Source organism: Artibeus jamaicensis, unplaced genomic scaffold (genome assembly GCF_021234435.1).
Source record: "Artibeus jamaicensis isolate MK-2021 breed Jamaican fruit bat unplaced genomic scaffold, CSHL_Jam_final contig_60, whole genome shotgun sequence".
In the NCBI taxonomy this organism is placed as follows: Eukaryota; Metazoa; Chordata; class Mammalia; order Chiroptera; family Phyllostomidae; genus Artibeus; species Artibeus jamaicensis.
In genome coordinates, this window is record NW_026521900.1 from 11,727,471 (window position 1) to 11,747,734 (window position 20,264).

Here is a 20,264-nt window from a genome sequence, read left to right on the forward strand (position 1 = left end):
TTTAGCTTATATTTTTCAATGCAGAGTTAAGTTTGTTTTGCAGTTCCTTACCTTTCTATTACCACTTGGTTGTAAGTTAGATCTTTCCTTTTAAAAACAAAAATACAGAGTAAAATGAAACAAAGCAACTCTCAACTCCCAATTCCACTCTGACTTGTACTAACTAAAAAAGATACCATCTCAGCTCACTACTCATCCACTTTGTTGGTGAAGAGAGGGAGACAAGACTAGGATATATGTTTGTACTTTTAAAATTTATTTTTACACCTAGTTTGGTCCACATTTGAAATGGCATGCATACACACACATACATACAGAGTCAGTCAAGGGAAAGGAAGGATAGCAAAATAAAGTCAGAAATAGTAGTGTTTATGTACATATGACTGTACATATTTTGGTTTGGGAAGAGTTCAATAGCAGGGGTAAATATGTACTATGTATGTGAGAGGGTTTAAGCCTGTGCGTCTCAAACTGCATCAGTGTGCCAGAGGGTAGGTAAAACCACAGGATGTGAATGCTATGTGCCTTCCCAGAATATCAGTTTTTCCTAAATATGTGGAGAAATATTTTTCAAAAATTAAATGTAAACAGCCATTAAAAAGAAATTCAAGACTCCCATGTTTGTTAAGATAAAAAAATAATATTTATTTCAGTTCTGCTTCTGGGTACCCCACCCCCTACCCTGATGTCTCTATTTACTCTCCTAGATTAGGAGTACTTGGGTAGAAAAATTTGAGGAGCCCTGGAACTTAGGGTGAGTCTGTGTGTGTGTCTTTTGTGTGTATGTGATTCACTTGCTTTTTAAAAATCTTTTATTTTTGAAGTAATCAGAGATTCACAGGAAGTTCCAAAACAATGTATAGGGAGCTTTCCCCTACCCTTCACCCAACCTCCCTCAATTCTAACATCTTATAAGTATCATATAATAGCAATACAAGGAAATTGACATCGGTGCAATCCACAACCTTTCTTTTACCTGTTTTACGTGCATAGATATATGTATGTATGGGTGTGTGTGTGTGTGGCTCCCTGTAATTTTATCACATGTATAGATTTGTGTAACAACCAACACAATCAAGATATACAACTATTGTTGCATCACCACAAGGCTTCTCCATGCTGGTCCTTCATAGCTGTGTGTGTTTAAGTGTTCCAACCATAACTTTCAAATTGGAGCTTGAGATTTGTAAAGTGACACATTTCTCTGGATCTCCTTTTTATGAACAAAATCCTTGCCTGGGAAAATAGTTTTTTGGGTTTTAAGAAGAGTTCTCCTGCCAAGAACTTGGCCTCCTGATCCCTGCCTTAAGCCAGTTTCAGCTCCTTTCCCATTTACTCCTTTTCCCTCTTTGTTTCCAATTTTTGGAATCTTCTTCCTTAGCTACATTCCAAAGGCAGAGAGAGCAATTATGTGTTTCTCTCAGGGAGTAAGATAATGGAAAACCTGTGTCAAAATTATGGCTCAGAAAAAAACCTGGACATTTTGATTTTCCTTTTCTAGGTCAGCAAATATTTTATGTTTTAAAAAGTCAAAATTTCATTGAGTTTTGTGTTTCATGTAATTTGAATGAGTTTCAACTTTTAATATTTCTATCAACAAGCATAATCTACTAATGTTCAAGATAATTTTTTGTAAGATATAATTATTTGCAAGTCTTTTAATGTTGGTGAATACTTATTGGTGGTTAAAATTAGATTTCTTTTCTAGAAGACTTTGCTATCCGAAAGGGTAGTTTCAAAAGTATATTCTCTCCATTTTAAAAATATTCATTGCCCTTTTATTCTTTGGGGTTTCACTGGTATTGTTTTATGGTCAGAGCCTAGAACTTTCTACTGTGTAAACTTGATGCTGAATCTGTGGTAGCAAAATTCTCTCAAAGATGTAGCCATTCTCTACAGAACATAATTGTGTATTTTAACAAAAACACCCAGGAATTTTAGATACTATAACCTCTTATGAGAATTTGACACCAAGGCTAGGTAGCCAAAGGTGAATTTACTGAAATTTAGAGCCAAGCTTCGCTTCAAATGCGTAGCTGAGATTCAGCTATTCTAATAAAATAGCTGTTAATAATCTTAATAAATTGACATAGTATCATATACAGTTGGCTGTTGAATAACATAGGTTTGAACTGTGCAGCTCTGCTTATACACAATTTTTTTCAATAAATATAATCATCCCTTCTTATTCATCCTTATGCATTCAACCATTTGTGGATTCAACCAACCACGTATTGAACACAGTATTTTCATATTACCATCTGCAGTTACCCAGCTGCAGATGAAAGATAGTTTTTGATCTGCAATTCATTGAATCCATGGATGTGAAGGGCCAACTAAGTTTTGGGGAGTCAAAAGTTATATGGGGAATCTAAAGAACAATATAAACAAAATAGAAACAGATTCATAGATACAGAGACTTGACTGATGGTTGTCAGAAATGTTGGAGGGATGGGTAAAAAAGGTGAAGAGATTGAGAAGTACAGATTGGTAGTTACAAAATTAGTCGTGGGGATGTAAAGTACAGAATATGGAATATCGTCAATAATACTATAATAACTATGTATGGTGCCAGGTGGGTACTGGAAATATCAGGGGAATCATTTTGCAAAGTATGTGATTATCTAATCACTATGCTGTACACCTGAAACTAATGCAAAGTAATGTGGAAAGTAAAAATGTTTTATTGGGATTTTCAACTGCTCAGGGGTTGGTATCCCTAACCCAGCATTATTTAACGGTCAACTGTACACTTGGCTACAAAACCTATCAAACCAATCATATAGGAAGTGAACTTGCTTGCTTCAGGGGTTTGTTTGCTCTTGTTCTTGTCTATCCTTAGGAGCCATTGTCATTTCCCTTTGGGTGCAGCAAAGCCTCTAATTTTCAGTAGCAAATGGGCTGACAGTGTTTTCGTAGTTGTTTTACTGATAACCAGAGAAGGAACATCTTGAGCAATTTAATATTGGTCTTTTTCTTTCTGATCTCCTCTTCCAAAAACCTGTTACTCAGGAGAGCTGCATGCCTTACTGAAACTGACTAAGCTAAAATAAGCTTCTTTTCTTTTTTCCCTGTTCCAGGGAGCCTTTGCCTACATAGTCAATTATTTTATGTACGTCCTCTGGGCTCTCCTGTTTGCCTTTCTTGCCGTGTCTCTTGTCAAGGTGTTTGCGCCTTACGCCTGTGGCTCTGGAATCCCTGAGGTGAGTCTCTAAAATGGCTTATAAATGCTAACAATAATGAATCTTCTTTGGTTAAAACACTTTAACATGTATTACATACAGTACATACCACAATATGAATATTAAACAGGATCAGATCCTGAGGTAATATAGGACCTTTTTAGGTCTTAAGCCTCCTCCCAGCCTGGGCCACCTGTACATTAACAGGAGTTGATTCATAACCTCCTGTGGGTTCCTGGTAAGCCAGGTCCCTGAAGACCTTCCCCATTCCCTACCCAAGAAGCTCCCGTGGTAGATCCTAAGATTCTGGCATGAGAATATAGTGGTATTGTTAACTTTGTCAGAACAGAATAAAGAAAACTATTTTTGGCCCTGACCTTTGTGGCTCAGTTGGTTGGGCACCATTCCACAAAACAAAAGGTTGTAGGTTTCATCCCCAGTCAAGGCATATACTTGGGTGACTGGTTAGTTCCCCATTGGGGTGCATACAAGAGGCAACTGATTGATGTTTCCCTCACACATCAATGTTTCCCCTCTCTTTCTCTCTCTTTTTGCCTCTCTTCCTTTCTGCCTCTCTCCCCCTCTCTCTAAAAATAAATAAATGAAATCTTTAAAAAAGGAAGAAAAGTATTCTGCTGTATATCCTACAATCTAATTTGCACTAGAAAAATTGTGTTTAGTGCCCTGTTTCTAACTATTTTTGCTTTAGATTGCTTGACAGTGACTAAAACCACTGAGATTTAAGGTTACCCACATGATCTTGCCCTTCTCTGCCTCCTGACCAAGTCATAGTTATAAATATTTCTGACAGAGAATCAGGCTATATGAGACTGTAAGGAAAATACTTTTCCTTCCCACCTTGCCTTCTCCATATACACACTCTCATGCTTATAATACTCCCTTGCTTAGCTATCATATGGCCAAAAAGAAAGAAAAAAGATATGAACATGAAAACTTAACAGTTCTCACTCTCTTGGGCTCCTGGGCTCCCCCCGCCCCCAAATAGGATCACTGTAGGTCAGGCATTTATGTGACTTGTTCAAAAGGTATAGTTTCTACAATGAGGTCCAGGTTGTTGCTTCTTATCCTGCTTTACTTGCTCAGTCTATATCCAATCTCTTTGTGTTTGACCTGCAGATAAAAACTATCTTGAGTGGTTTTATTATTAGGGGCTATTTGGGTAAGTGGACCCTGATTATCAAAACCATCACACTGGTGCTGGCAGTGTCTTCTGGCTTGAGCCTGGGCAAAGAGGGCCCCCTAGTGCACGTGGCTTGCTGCTGTGGGAACATCCTGTGCCACTGCTTCAACAAATACAGGAAGAATGAAGCCAAGCGCAGAGAGGTAATAATAACAAACGACCTTAATAGTGTCTGTCTGTCTCTCTTTTTGGTGAGAAGATAAATGGTGCCTTCATAGGGATGAACATTTGGGGATTGTACCAATGTAAATGCAAATACCCTTTGAATCAGGAGTTCTACTTCTAGGAATTTATCCTATAGATGTCCTAGCATGTGTGTGCCCAAAGAGGTGTAGGAATAGTCAGTGCAGCATTTGTCAACATAGTGAAAAACTGAAACAATCACAATGTGCATCAACAGGGGAGTCATTGAATGAACAATCATCTGTATATACTATAGAATACTATGCAACTGTTAAGACTGAGATAACCTTTAATATACTGACATTGAAGAATGGCTAGAAAACACTGTTAGGTTTTAAAAAAACAATTTAAGAATAAGATATATAGTATGATGTTTTATTTTGTTTATTGTATTTTTCCCAATTATCATTTATACCCCATACCTTCTTCTACTTCCACTATCGTCCATGTTCATGAGTTCTTTCTCTTTTTTTCTCCATTCTTCCACCCCCAGCTCTCCCCACTGAGCTGTCATCCTGCTCTCTATCTATGGGTCTATCTGTTTTGCTTGTTAGTTCAGTTTGTTCATTATATTCCATATATGAGTGAAATCATATGGTATTTGTCCTTCTCTGACTGTCTTATGTCATTTAGCATAATGTTCCCCAGGTCCATCTATGCTGTCACGAGGGGTAAAATTTTCTTCCTTTTTTATGGCTGAGTAGTAATCTATCATGTAAATATCCCATAGTTGTTTTACTCACTCACCTACTGATGGATACTTGGGCTGCTTCCAAATGTTGGCAATTGTAAATAACACTGCAATGAACATAGTGGTGCTTATATTCTTCTGAATTAATGTTTCAGGTTTCTTCAGATAAATTTCCAGGAGTGGAATTGCTGTGTCATAAGGCAATTCCATTTTTAATTTTTTAAGTAAACTCCAGATTGCTTTCCACAGTGTTTGTATGTGCACTTAGAAAGAAAATGTCTGAAAAGTGATTTAATCCCAAACTGTTAAAAAATGTCTACCTCTAGTAAATGGGAAACTGAGGTGATAGTAAAGGGGAAGTAAGGATTTAAACTTTTTTATTATATATAATTCTATGCAAGTATGTGCTGTTTCTATTACAAAATAAGTTACAAAACAATAGAAGATTTTTTAAAAGAAGTTTTTTATTCCTGTGAAAGAGTACACACTCAGCACATTTCAGATTCCAGCATCTTCATGCTTTATTTCTACCTGATGCCAAACTAAATGTGTCTCTGTATTGGATCTCACTCTGCCTTATGTCTTAACCCCACTAAATTAGTTCCACCATAGCATCTCTATAGGCATTCTCACATTTATGGTTTTGAGGAGGAAGAACAATTTTTTAGAAAAATGTTCCAAGTCATTGTTTGCATTTGTCCTGTTATAATTAAGGATTTAAGAAAATAATGGTTGTTGCTTTATTTTCCTTGAATTACAAAGAAATCACATATGGAATGGGTCAAGACCAAGGTCATTTTATTAGAAAAGGGTTTTTCACAAAATTGCTACCTAGTGATTTATTTTGAAAAAAAAGAAAGCAAAATAAAAGGCCTAGAAGGAAATTTAAAGATGTTGAAATTTCAAACGTGGAATACATTCTGGTAGTTCAAGGGGGAAAGTTTCTGCCAGGAAAGAAAGGCTAACAAGGGGGTGGGATAGATTGTTTAGTTACCTGTCAAATGGTAGAGGGACATAAAAGCAATATTAAGGTGGTGAGGTTGTTATGTGGGAATTATGATCAACAGAAGCTAAAGAGTTGAAAAAAACATTATAACTGGCGAGAGTGAAATGTTGATTGTTCCTGGTTTTGCATGGGTAGAGGTGATTTTGAAACTGTACACTGCTGGTTACTTTCATTCCATAAGAGTGACAATTTTGTTCAAATAATTATAAAATGGGAGGGAAGTTTGATCTGGCTCTTTCTTTATACAAATGTCATACATTTTTCTACTGAACACTCATGAATATTTGAATCTTTAGTTTACTCCCTATTGCTTATTTATTTAGCCTTTCCAGTTATTTTTTCCTGTTGATTGGCAGTAACCTTTTGTATCAAGGTGGGCAAATAGTTGAATAAAATAGAGATTTGAGGAGCAAGGGGATAGACAGACTCAACTCTACAACATAAAATTATAGCAAATTAGCCACCTCAATCCTTCTTCCACATGATTCATCCTAGATAGTCACTAAAATACCCTTTCTCAAGTTTCATGTTGACTGTCATCCTTCTCAGATGAAAGCCATTACAGCCATATATTTCAAAGTCTTCCTCAGTTAGCATCATATATCTCACTCTTCCCTTCCCTTCATTTTTCTAGCCCATGCTATACTCCCAGAGAAACCTGCCCACTTATTTCTCCAAGAATCACTTTATTCTTCAAAAATTCTTAATTTTGTTTAACTTTCTCCTTGAAATACTTTCTTACTACTCCAAATCATATTATCATTACATAGCAAGTGGAATCTAATGAAAAGACTTTATATTTCCATTAATGCTGGTGTATTTCTCATGCTTTTTCCCTCCCTCTTAGTTCTTTACCTTGCCACACCTAAACATACTTAGGTCTTCTCTTCCCTTCAAAATCTATTACCAACCTTGCTTCTAGTTACCTCCCTATTTCTGTTTTCATAGGTCCCTGACGTGGAGTTAGTATACATAGTATAGAAAAACCTAAATACCTATTGTATGAATACTTGCAGCTCCTGAATAGCTGTGAGCCCATTGTGATTTCAATGTTGTATCATTACAGCCTTTCTTAAAATTTCATTTAAAAAGCATTTCTTTACAAAGAGAGTGCTATGTAAACACATCATTGTAAGTACTTCATTTAGATGATGAATGGGTCTGCAAACTCAAATTCAGTTACTGAATTGATTATTGGGGATGGGAGCATAATCTGACATGCCTAAATTAATTAATTAAAGAGGAAAGGCCCTATATGTATTCAAGCATGTGAAACATGTGTTTTAAATCCAGCATACAGTGTTTGCTCTCAAAATGAATGTAAATTGAACTTAATTTTTGATAAACTGCATATGGAGCATGTAAAGTTTTTTTTAATGTTTAATAACCACTAACATTCCTTTTAAAGCTGTGATTGACCATAGGAAAGTGGCATTATTCTATTACTAATTTTGAGTTTTGGTTTGTAGGTCTTGTCTGCTGCAGCAGCAGCTGGTGTATCTGTTGCCTTTGGGGCACCTATTGGCGGAGTGTTATTCAGCCTAGAAGAGGTAACTACTTTTAATTGTTTGTAGCACATGTGCATGCTCTTTTGTTGAGAATCCCAGCCATTATCTATGTACGTGGCAGTTCCAAAGTGTTTTCTGTAACTCAGTGCTTTACCATGTGACCAGAAATCTCTGGGCAGTTCTCATTCTGAGTTCTTAATTCCTGCATCACCAACTTTTCACCTGAAATAGTTTCTTCACATTGACTGATTTTCTTTTTCACCTTCTCTCTTATAGGTCAGCTACTATTTTCCCCTCAAAACACTGTGGCGTTCGTTCTTTGCAGCTTTGGTGGCAGCATTTACTCTACGTTCCATCAATCCATTTGGGAACAGCCGTCTGGTTCTATTTTACGTGGAGTTTCACACCCCATGGCATCTCTTTGAACTTGTGCCATTCATTCTGCTGGGCATATTTGGTGGTCTGTGGGGAGCTTTATTTATCCGCACAAACATTGCCTGGTGTCGGAAGCGTAAGACCACCCAGTTGGGCAAGTATCCTGTCATAGAGGTACTTGTTGTGACAGCCATCACTGCCATCTTGGCTTTCCCCAATGAATACACCCGGATGAGTACAAGTGAGCTCATTTCTGAACTGTTTAATGACTGTGGTCTTCTGGACTCCTCTAAGCTCTGTGATTATGAGAACCGTTTCAACACAACCAAGGGGGATGAATTACCTGACAGACCTGCTGGTGCAGGAGTCTATAGTGCCATGTGGCAGCTGGCCTTGACACTCATAATGAAAATTGTCATTACCATATTCACCTTTGGCATGAAGGTGAGGAGATTCTTTTGGTACTTGAATGTATGTGTGGCTGTGGGTTTGGAGAGTAAAGCAAAGATATACAATCCTCATAGCTCATGCGGCACTTCCAAATTCAATTAACGTTATTCCTCAACCCCAAAAGGCCTTTGTACCCCCACATACCCTCACAACTTTTAGACAGTTGTACATCTATCTAAAGTTCCTACTTTTAGGCCAAATGTAAACCTTGGTGCTGAGATTTTAAGTAGAAATATTATAAACTTTTTAGAGGAATGTATTCCTATACATTGTATATTAAAACAATATCTGACCAACATAGTGTTGGTCCTTAAAGGGTGGCCTTATAGTTTCCTAAAAAAGCAAAATATTAGGTTGAGCAAAATGAAGTTGCCAATATTCAACCATTTTGACCATTAAAAATCAATTTCATATGGTTTAGCCCAGTGTATATCTAAATGTATTTTTTACACTTGGTATAAATGTTCAATTATCAAGAACTTCACAGGTTCTTGATAATATTTAAACTGTCAAAAGAAGACATCAGGGGGCAAATTTTACTTTTAGTACCCATTATTATTTTCATGTTTCAGAAGAAACCAGAAAACAAGTTTTGTTAAGGTATCTTCCTTCTTCCTGGTTTTTATTTGTATTTTCTTTAGCACCCCACTACCAAGTTATTTCCTTCTATTCTGTAGGGAGGTGGAGATTTAAACCAGGGAGTTAGAGATAGCAGTTCAGTTTAGGCAGTACTGAAATCTCTGAAATGATATCATCTATCCTCCTCAACACCCTGGAAAGTTTTGCAGCACTTCTTGAATAATTTTTGCTTGTGGCTTCATTCTTTTATTTAAAGTGAATTTTCTAACCATCAGACCTGTCCAGATTCAAATGTATTCTAAAAATCAAACACAAGTTACTTAAAAATAACCTGTTTTGATTATCCTTGTCATATTTCCCTCTGAGCTCAGAAAATTGAGAATTCACTATAATATTTTAAGAGTCGAAAATAGATAAGGGTTCCTTTTCTGAATAGTCATGCAACCACAGTCACTATCTTATTTAAAAGAATTAATAATTTAATTTTTTATTGTTAGAAAATAAACTGAATCCTGATGTGCCATTCTTTTTCTGAGTAATGGGTTAAGGTTCATTATATGAGAGTAGTTATGAGCATTCCATTTAAACTCAAGCACCAGTATTTTACTAAATCTTGGCCTTGGGTGAGTTACTTAACCTCTCTGAACCTTGGGTTCTTTGTGATTTGGGAATAGCACCCACCTCCTTAAATCTTATGTTTAGAGCATTCAGAATAGAAAATAGTAGATAGTCAATAAAGGGTCATTGTTGTCAGTAAGAATTCAAGATTGGGGAAGGTGTCTGCATATATGAGAAACTCCATCTATTTTCCTTTTTATTTGAGAAGGCTTAATTTCTGCCTCCAGTTCTGTGTTGATCTGGAGAGTTCAGGCTCTAGCCTGATGGACCCCAAATAAGGGTAAGCTTCTTTGCAGTTGTACTTGCCTGCACATCCCAGAGAACCTCTAGTCTCTGTAGTGTTACACAAATCTTTACAGCCACTTGCTAGCATAGTGCGTAGTTACATTGGTATTGGCCTGTTTGCTTTGCAGAGGGTCAATCTCCTACCATTACATATACCAAGCAATCCTGTCATTTCTTACTAACCTTATGTTGCTTTCTCTTTGCAGATCCCTTCTGGCCTCTTTATCCCTAGCATGGCTGTTGGTGCTATAGCAGGTCGACTTTTAGGAGTAGGAATGGAACAACTGGCCTATTACCACCATGACTGGGGCATCTTCAATAGCTGGTGTAGCCAAGGAGCTGATTGCATTACTCCTGGCCTTTATGCAATGGTTGGTGCTGCAGCCTGCTTAGGTGAGTAGCGTTTGCATTAATTTCAAAGAAGTTGCTACCCAGGTGACATAATAATGAAGAATGAGCCCTGGCTGGTGTGGTTCAGCTGACTGATTGCCAGCCTGTGAATCAAAGGGTCACCAATTTGATTCCTAGTCTAGGGCACATGCCCCGGTTGTGGGCCAGGTCCCCAGGAGGGGGTGCATGAGAGGCATCCACACATTGATGTTTCTCTCCCTCTCTCTCTCCTTTCCCCTCTCTAAATATAAATAAAAAGTATTTTTTTTAAAAAGAAGAACGATGTTAAACACAATTGACTACAGATTTTTTTCCACAAATTTTTGACTACAGATTTTTTTTAAAGTGACCATTTCCTGTTGGTTTGCCATTTTTCAAGTGCTTTAATGTGGGGGCGACTTCTACGCAAGTCCCCCCGGTGCCACGGACATGTGTGAATGAATAAATATGGCTGAGACATGCTGGATCTGTTTGGGGAGGAGGAGTGGGCTGTGGCCAGTTTCTCAGGGGAAACAAAGGCCAGCAGTGGCCAGTTTCTCCGAGGAGAAAAAGGCCCTGAGCGCCCTCTTCCATAGCCTTTTATTGGGTTGTAATAGACAGGAATACAGGGCGGCAAGGATCAAACAGTAGATAACATTTCAAAGATATCTGAGGGCTTCAGAGTCTGAGTCAGTGTCTGTCAGGAAGAGAGTTGCAGAAACTTTGGGAGACATACCCATTTCCTCTGGGACGCTTATCATATGAATGAAAGCCCTCTTAGCAGAGCAGATTTCACAGGTTTATCAGGAAGTCTTTGTGATGCCAGATTTTCCCCCAGGACACGCTCTGGCAAGGCAAGGAGCTGCACCCCTCCCCATCAGGTATCCAGGCTTAAGAGGATTAGAGCCAGGAAGCACTTCTCCCAGAGAACATGGGGACTTGGGTTATGTCAAAGCCAGGGGGTGAGAGTCCATTGCTCTTTGTTGCAGCCCCCCAGTCCTTCCCTGAAGGCCTCCCAAGTGATTGACTGGCTTAGGTTGCCCCCCTGCTGTGAGGGGTCTTACCCATCGTTGACTTCCGACCAACCTTTGGGGGCAGGGAGAGGAATTGAGGCAGCGTTTGCTACCAGAGACAAGCTTTGTCTCCTGCGGCTGACATTCCAAAGGTTGTCTCTCGCCCTTAGTCACAAGGGGTAGAGATACAATTTCTAAAATCAGGTAGAGTGGTCTACAACACTTTAAGAAAGCATCCTTGATTGCCCAAAATACAGGGTTTTTTTCCCCATCCTTCCCTGCCCTGGGTTTTTTCAGATATATCAAGCCTATTTCTCTATCCTGATCTTTGTACTTGCTGCTCCCTCTTCAAAGAATGCTTCTCTCCCAGCTGTAGCATAGTTGGTTCCATTCAGCCTTTAAACTTTCTGCTAAATATTTTTCCACACAGCATTTTTCTCTAACTGCTTTATTAAAAGTAGGTTCCCCTATTGTCTATGATAGCATACTCCTTTATTAAATGCTTGCTAAATACTTAAAAAATGAAAGCATTCTTTATTATATATCTAACATTCCTCCACTTTACAAGTAATTTTACTCTCAAATTTCATCATACTGAGGAAATCATTAGAAATTCCCACAAAGATATCTGCACAAAAATGTTCATCATGGTATTATTTATGATAGCAAAAAGTTGGAATCAACCTAAATGTGCACAGTAAGGGATTGGTTAAATAAATTATGGTATATATATTTAATGTTAGATTATGCACCCATTGAATGTGATGTTGATATTTAACATCTTTAAACACAGTTTTAAATAAATATCACTTAAAATTTTGTTATTGTTATTCTATTACAGTTTTCCCAATTTTCCTCCCTTTGTCCTCCTCTACCCAGACCACCCCCCACTCCCTTAGTCAATCTCCACACCATTGTCTATGTCCATGGGTCATTCATACATGTTCTTTGACTAGTCCCTTCCCCTTCTTTCTACCATTGTTCTCCTCCACCCTCCCCTCTGGCCACTGTTGTCTATTCCATGATTCTGTGCCTCTGGTTCTATTTTGCTTGTTACTTCATTGTGTTCATTAGATTCTTCTTATAGGTGAGATCATGTGGTATTGGTCTTTTACCACCTGGCTTATTTCACTTAGCATAATATTCTCCAGTTCAATCCATGCTGTGGCAAAAGGTAGGAATTCCTTCTTTCTTTCCCTTTTTTTTTTAGATACCTACATATTTATTTGTTCCTTCATTTATCATTTCTTTTTTTCTTTAGCTGTTTTCTTTTTTCACATTTTTAATTATTGTTCAAGTACAATTATCTCCATTTTCCCCCCAACACTGCACCCTACCCCAGCCATTTCCCACTTCCCACCCTTGATCCTAAGCCCCTTTGGTTTTGTCAATGTGTCCTTTATACTTGTTCCTGAAAATCCTTTCCCTTTATCCCCATTATCCCCTCTCACCTTTCCTCTGGTCACTGTCAAGTTTGTTCTTAATTTCAGTGTCTCTGGTTATATTTTGCTTGCTTGTTTCTTTTGTTGATTAGGTTCCACTTATAGTTGACATCATATGGTATTTCTCTTTCACCACTTGGCTTACTTCACTTAGCATAATGCTCTCCAGCTCCATTCATGCTGTTGCAAAGAGTAGGAGCTCCTTCTTTCTTTCTGCTGTGTAGTATTCCATTGTATAAATGTACCATAGTTTTTTATCCATTCATTTACTGATGGGCACTGAGGTTGCTTCCAGTACTTGGCTATTATAAATTGTGGTGTTATAAACATAGCAGTGCATAGGTTTTTTTGGATTAGTGTTTCAGGGTTCTTAGGGTATAATCCCAGCATCAGAGTTGCTGGGTTAAAAGGCAGTTGAATTTTTAATATTTTGAGGAAACCCCTTACTGTTTTCCACAGTGGCTGTACCAGTCTACACTCCTACCAACAGTGTGCTAGGGTTCCCTTTTCTCCACATCCTCGCCAGCACTTGTTTGTTGATTTATTAATGGTGGCCATTCTGACAGGTGTGAGATGATATCTCATTATGGTTTTAATTTGAATCTCTCTGATGATTAGTGATGTTAAGCATCTTTTCATATGTCTATGGACCATCTGCATGTCCTCCTTGGAGAAGTGCCTATTCAGGTCTTTTGCTCATTTTTTAAATCAGATTGTTTGTCTTTCTGGTGTTAAGTCTTATGAATTCTTCAGATATTTTGGAGGTTAAACTCTTGTGCAATGTATCATTGGCAAATATGTTCTTTCATACAGTCAGTTCCCTTTTCGCTTTGATGATGATTTCTTTAGCCATGCAGAAGCTTTTTAATTTGATGTAGTCCCATTTGTTTATTTTTCCCCATATTTCTCTTGTCCTAGGAGATATATTGGCAAAAATATTGCTCATGGACTATCTGAAATGTTACTGCCTCAAGGACTTTTATACCATCATAACTTATATTTAAGTCTTCTATCTGTTTTGAGTTTATTCTGGTATATGGTATAAGTTTGTGGTCCAGGTTTTTGTTTGTTTGTTTTGCATGTACCAGTCCAGTTCTCCCAACTCCATTTATTGAAATGGCTATTTTTTTACTCCATTGTATATTCATGTTCCCTTCATCAAATATTAATTGACCATGGGGACCTGGGTTTATTTCTGGCCTCTCTATTCTGTTCCATTTATCTATGTATCTGTTCTTATGCTGGTACCAGACTGTTTTGATTACAATGGCACTAGTTGGTCTGAAGGTTGTGGGTTATTGTTAAACTTATTACAGTGGCCTTGTAGTATATAGTTTGATATCAGGCATTGCGATCCCTCCTACTTTGTTCTTCTTTCTCAAGATTGCTGAGGCTATTGAGGGTCTTTTTTGGTTGCACATAAATTTTTGAAAACTTGTTCTAGATTTGTGAAATATGCTATTCATATTTTAATAGTAATTACATTGAATCTATAGATTGCTTTGGGTAGTATGGACATTTTAATGATGTTAATTTTTCTAATCCATGAACATGGTATATGCTTCCATATACCACAAGGTATTTGTTTGTTTCTTCCTTAATTTCTTTCTTCAGTGTTCTACAGTTTTCCAAGAACAGGTCTTTGACCTCCTTGGTTAAGTTATTCCTAGGTACTTTATTTTTCTTGTTGCTGTAGCAAATGGAATTTTATTCCTAGTTTGTGTTGCTGGTATTTCATTGTTGGTGTACAAAAATGCCATCGACTTTGAATATTGACTTTGTATCCTGCTGTTTTGCCAAATTCACTTATTAGGTCAAATAGGGTTTTTTTTTTTAAAGTTTTTATTTATTTATTTTTAGAGAGAGAGGAAAGGAGGGAGAAAGAGAGGGAGAGAAGCATCAATGTGTGGTTGCCTCTCACATGGCTTCCATTGGGGACCTGACCTGCAACACAGGCATGTGCCCTGATTGGGAATTGAACCAGCAACCCTTTGGTTTGCAGCCCATGCTCAGTCCACTGAGCCACAATAGCCAGGGCAGGTCGAGTAGTTTTTTTGTGGAGACTATAGGGTTTTCTAGGTACACTATCATGTTTTCTGTAAATGATGACAGTTTCTAGGTACATTACCATATTTTTTGTAAACAATAACATTTTACTTTTTCCTTTCCAATGTAGATGACTTTTATTTCTTTTTCTAGTCTGATCACTGGGGCTAGAAATTCCAGTGGTATGTTGAATATTCAAGATTGGTGAAAGCAGGCGCCCTTGTCTTGGTCCTGATCTTAAGGGGAAAGCTTTTAGTTTTTGCCTATTGAGTATGATGTTGGCAGTAGGTTTCTCATATATGCTCTTTATTATGTTGGGGTATACTCCCTCTATTCCCACTTTGGTGAGTGTTTTTATCATAAATGGGTGCTGGATTTTATCAAATGCTTTTTCAGCATTTATTGATATGATTGGGTGATATTTGTCCTTCATTTTGTTTATGTGGTGTTTTACATTTATTGATTTGCAAATATTGTACCATCCTTGCATCCCTGGGGTGAATCCCACTTGATTGTGGTATATGATCTTTTTAATGTATTGCTGGATAAATTTTCAATCATATACAAAATCTCTCCACCATAAAGTGGAAAGGAAGCATGTGGGGAATTATTTTTGTTGTTATTGTTTATGCTGTTACAGTCGTCCCTGCTTTTTCTCCCTTTCCTCACCTCCACCCAGCCCCACCCTGTCCTCACCCAAGCCAGTCCCCATATTGTTGTCCCTGTCCATAGATTGTGCATAAGTGTTTGGTTAGTCCCTTCACCATCTTTCATCCCATCGCTCCTCTTCCTTTCTGGCCACTGTCTCTCTGTTTTATATATCTAAGCTTCTGTTAATATTTTGTTGGTTGGTTTATTGCATTCATTAGATTCCACATATAAGTGAGATCATGTGGTATTTGTCTTTCACTGACTGGCATAATTCATTTAGCATAATTTTTCCAGGTCCATCCAGGTTGCTGCAAGATGTAAGAGTTTCTTCTTTTTTTACTACTGTGTAGTATTTCATTCTGTGAATGTACTGCAGCTTTTTTATTCACTCATCCACTGGTGGGCACTTAGAGTATTTCCAAATCTTGGCTGTTGTAAATAGTGCTGCTATTTATAAACATAGGGGTGCATATATTTTTTTGTATTGGTGTTTTGGGATATCTGGGGTATATTCTCAGAAGTGTAATCACTGGGTCAAAAGGCATTTCCATTTTTGTTTTTTTAAGGAAATTCCTTACTGTTTTCCAAAGTGTCTGTACAGTCTGCATTCTCACCAACAGTGTACTTAGGGTTCCCTTTTCTCTACAATCTTGCCAACACTTGCTGTTTATTGATTTATTGATGGTAGCCATTCTGACAGGTGTAAGGTGATATTTCATTGAGGTTTTACTTTGCATTTCTCTGATGATTAGTGATGTTGAACATTTGTTCATGTCTACAGGTACTCTGTATGTCCTCTTTGGAGAAGTTCTTTTCTGGATTTTTGCTCATTTCTTAATTGAGTTGATTGTCTTTCTGGTGTTGAGTTGTATTAGTCCTTTGTACATTTTGGATATTAAGCCCTTGTCAAATGTGTCATTGGCAAAAATGTCCTCCCATACAGTGGGTCCCCTATGTGTCTTGCTGATGGTTTCTTTAGCTATACAGAAACTTTTTAAAAAGATTTTATTTATTTATCTTTAGAGGGGAAGGGAAGGCGAGAAGGAGAGAAACATCAATGTATGGTTGCCTTTCATGCATCCCCTGCTGGGAACTGACCTGCAGGGAACCGGCCTGCAACCCAGGCATGTGCCCTGAGTGGGAATTGAACTGCAATTGTCTGGTTCGCAGTCCCGCACTCAATCCACCTAGCTACACCAGCCAGGGCAGAAACTTTTTAATATGAGGTAGTTTCCTCTGTTTATTTTCTGCTTTGTTTCCAGTGCCTGAGGAGAATGTTGGCAAAAATATTTCTAGGTTGAATATCTGATGTTTTACTTTGTATATTTTCTTCTAGGATTTTTATGGTTTCAGAAATTACATTTAAGTCTTTCATCCACTTTGAGTTTATTTCTGTGTATGGTGTAAATTGGCAGTCTAATATTTTTGCATATACCAGTCCAGTTCTTCCAACACTATTTATTGAAGAGATTGCCTTTGCTCAATTTTATGCACTCATCACCTTTGTTAAATATCAATTGCTCATACAGGCATGGGTTTATTCCCAGATTCTCCAATCTGTTCCGTTGATCTATATGTCTGTTCTATATGTGCCATTACCAGGCTGTTTCCATTACAGTGGCCTTATAGTATAGTTTGTTATTAGGAGTTGTGATAACTCTGACTTTGTTCTTTTGTAAAATTGCTGAGACTATTTGGGGTCTTTTATGGTTTCATATAAATTTCTGGACTATTTTTTCTAGTTCTGTGAAGTATGCTGTTAGTGTTTTAATAGGAATTGTATTGAACGTATAGGTTGCTTTGGGTAAAATAGCCATTTTAGTGATGTTAATTCTTCCAATCCATGAACATAGTATATGCTTCCACTTATTTGTATATTGTTCAATTTCTTTCTTTAGTGGCTTATTGTTTCCAGAGTACAGTTCTTTTTTATGTCCTTGGTTAAACTTACTCCTAGGTATCTTATTTTTCTGTTGTTGTTGCAATAGGAAATGGGTTTATTTTCTTAGTTTCTCTGATAGCTCATTAGTGGTATATAAAAATGCCATCAATTTTGGGGTATTAATTTTTTATCCTGCTACTTGGCCAATTCATTTATTAGATGTAGTACATTCTTGGTGAACTCTTTAAGGTCTTCTATGTACAATATCATGTCATCTGCTAATAATGACAGCTTTACTTCTTCCTTTCCAATTTCAATGCCATTTCTTTTTCTTCTCTGATCACTGTGGCTAGGACTTCCACTACTATGTTGAGTAAGAGTGATGAAAGTGGACATCCCTGTCTTGTTCCTGATCTTAAAGGGAACACTTCTAGTTTTTGCCCATTGAAAATGATGTTACCTGTAGGTTCTTCATGTATGGCATTTATTATATTGAGGTGTAATCCCTCTATTCCCCCTCTGCTAAGAGGGGTTTTAAAAAAATTATGAATGGGTGCTGGATTTCATCCAGCACTTATCCAAGTGTTTTCCTGCTTCTATTGATATGATCCTGATTTTGTCTTTCATTTGTTTATGTGGTGAATCACATTTGATGATTGCAAATATTATACCAACCTTGAATCCCTAGGATAAATTGTACTTGATTGTGGTGTATGATCTTTTTGATGTATTGCTGGACCTGGTTTACTAATATTTTGTTGAGGATTTTAGTACCTATGTTTATCAGGGGTATTGGCCTATAATGTTCTTTCTTTGTTGTGCCATTACCTTCTTTTGGAATTAGGATGATATTGGCCTTATAGAAACAGCTTAGAAGTCTTCTTTCCTCTCAAATTTTTTGGAGCAGTTTGAGAAGGATTGGAGGTAGTTCTTCTTTGAATGATTGGTAAAATTCACCACAGAAGCTGTCTTGTCCAGGGCTTTTGTGTGCTGGGAGTTTTTTGATTACTGCTTCAATTTAATTCATTGTTATTTATCTATTCAGGTTTTTTGCTTCTTATTGATTCAGTTTTGTATTGTCTGCTTATAGAAATTTGTCCATATCTCCCAGGTTGACCAATTTGTTGGCATATAGTTGTTCATAGTAATTTCCTATAATATCCTGTATTTCTGTGCTATCAGTTGTTATTTTGCCTCTTTCATTTATGCTTTTATTTATTTGGGTTCCCTCTGTCCTTTTTTTGATGAGTCTGGTTAAAGATCCATCAGTCTTGTTTATCTTTTCAAGGAACCAGCTCCTGGTTTCATTGATATTCTGTATTGCTTTTTTAGTCTCTGTATCACTGATGTCTGATCTGATCTTGATTCCATTTGCCTCCTTCTATTTACTCTAGACTTTGTTGTTGTTTTTCTAGTTCTTTTAAGCATAATGTTAGATTGTTTATTTGAGGTTTTTTTTGTTTTTTGTTTTTTGCTTTTTGAGGTAGGCATGTAGTGCTATGAAATTCCCTCTCAGGACTGCTTTTGCTGTGTCCCATAGATTTGGGGTTGTTGTATGTTCATTTTCATTTATTTCCAGGAATAAATTTTACCTCCTCCTTAACGTCATTGGTTCCCCACTCATTTAATAACATGTCACAGTATTTAACCTCCAAGTATTTGAATGTTTTTTACTCTTTTTTATTGAGGTTGATTCTAATTTCATTCCTTTTCAATCTGAGCAAATGCCTGACGTGACTTCAGTTTTCTTTAATTTGTTCAGGCTTGTTTTGTGTTCTAACATGTGGTCTGTCTTTGAGAATGACCTATGTGCACTTGAAAAGAATGTATAAACTTCTTTGGGGTGAAATGTTCTGTATATATCAATTAAATCCATTTGATTTGGTGCATGGGTGGCAAACACAAGGCCTGCGGGCCAAATCTGGCCCTCCACCTTGTTTTATCTGGCCTGGCATCTAGTTTCTACCCAGCAGCAGTGCAGAGCTCTCACTTAACTCTTAAGGAGTACTTACATTTATACAGTCCTAAAATTACATTGGGCCCTTTGAAGGCAACTGTGAGGCTGATGTGGCCCCCAGTGAAAATGAGTTTGACACCCCTAATTTAGTGTGTTGTGTAGTGTTGCTATATCCTTGTTGGTTTTTCAGTATGGAACATCTGTTCATTGTTGATAGTGGGTTGTATAAATCCCTTATTATAACAGTATGGTTGTCAATATCTTCCTTAAAGTCCACCAAGATTTCTTTTATGTATTTAGGTGGTGCTATATTGGGCGCATATATGTTTACAAGGATTATGTCCTCTTGTTGGATTGTAAACATATACACACCCAACACAGCTGCACCTAAATATATAAAAGAAATCTTGGTGGGGGTGCAGGGGAGAGGGGGAATAAAGGGGAGAAAAAATTGGGATGATTGTAATAGCATAATCAATAAAATATACTTTTAAAATTAGGATTAATCAGTATCAAGATCAAGTCAAAAAATAAAAAAAGAATATGAAGCTACCTTCTTTATCTTTTCTTATGGCCTTAGTTTCTACATCTGTTTTGTCACTTATAAGGATTGCTACACCTGCCTTTTTGTTGTTTCTATTTGTATGAAATATTTTCCTCCATTCCTTTACTGTCAGCCTGTGGAAACCTTTTGCTCTGAGTTTGGTCTCATGTAGACAGTGTATATCTGGATCATGTTTTCTTACCCATTCAGCTACTGATTGGATCTGGGTTATGTTTTCATATCCATTCAGCTACTGATAGATCAGTCTTTTGATTGGAGCAT

General features: G+C 37.3%; 1 protein-coding gene across 6 annotated transcripts in view; it reads left to right on the forward strand.

The window, feature by feature from the left end:
* The window catches only part of CLCN5 (chloride voltage-gated channel 5), a 191,146-nt gene that overhangs the window by 159,686 nt on the left and 11,196 nt on the right, over positions 1–20,264 (forward strand). For all 6 annotated transcript variants that reach the window (XM_037159059.2, XM_037159067.2, XM_037159066.2 and 3 more), the window contains 5 exons: positions 3,081–3,203; positions 4,320–4,526; positions 7,733–7,813; positions 8,048–8,590; positions 10,285–10,471. In XM_037159059.2, the coding sequence (XP_037014954.1) occupies positions 3,081–3,203; positions 4,320–4,526; positions 7,733–7,813; positions 8,048–8,590; positions 10,285–10,471 (1,141 nt within the window). The remainder of the gene's footprint in view (positions 1–3,080; positions 3,204–4,319; positions 4,527–7,732; positions 7,814–8,047; positions 8,591–10,284; positions 10,472–20,264) is intronic.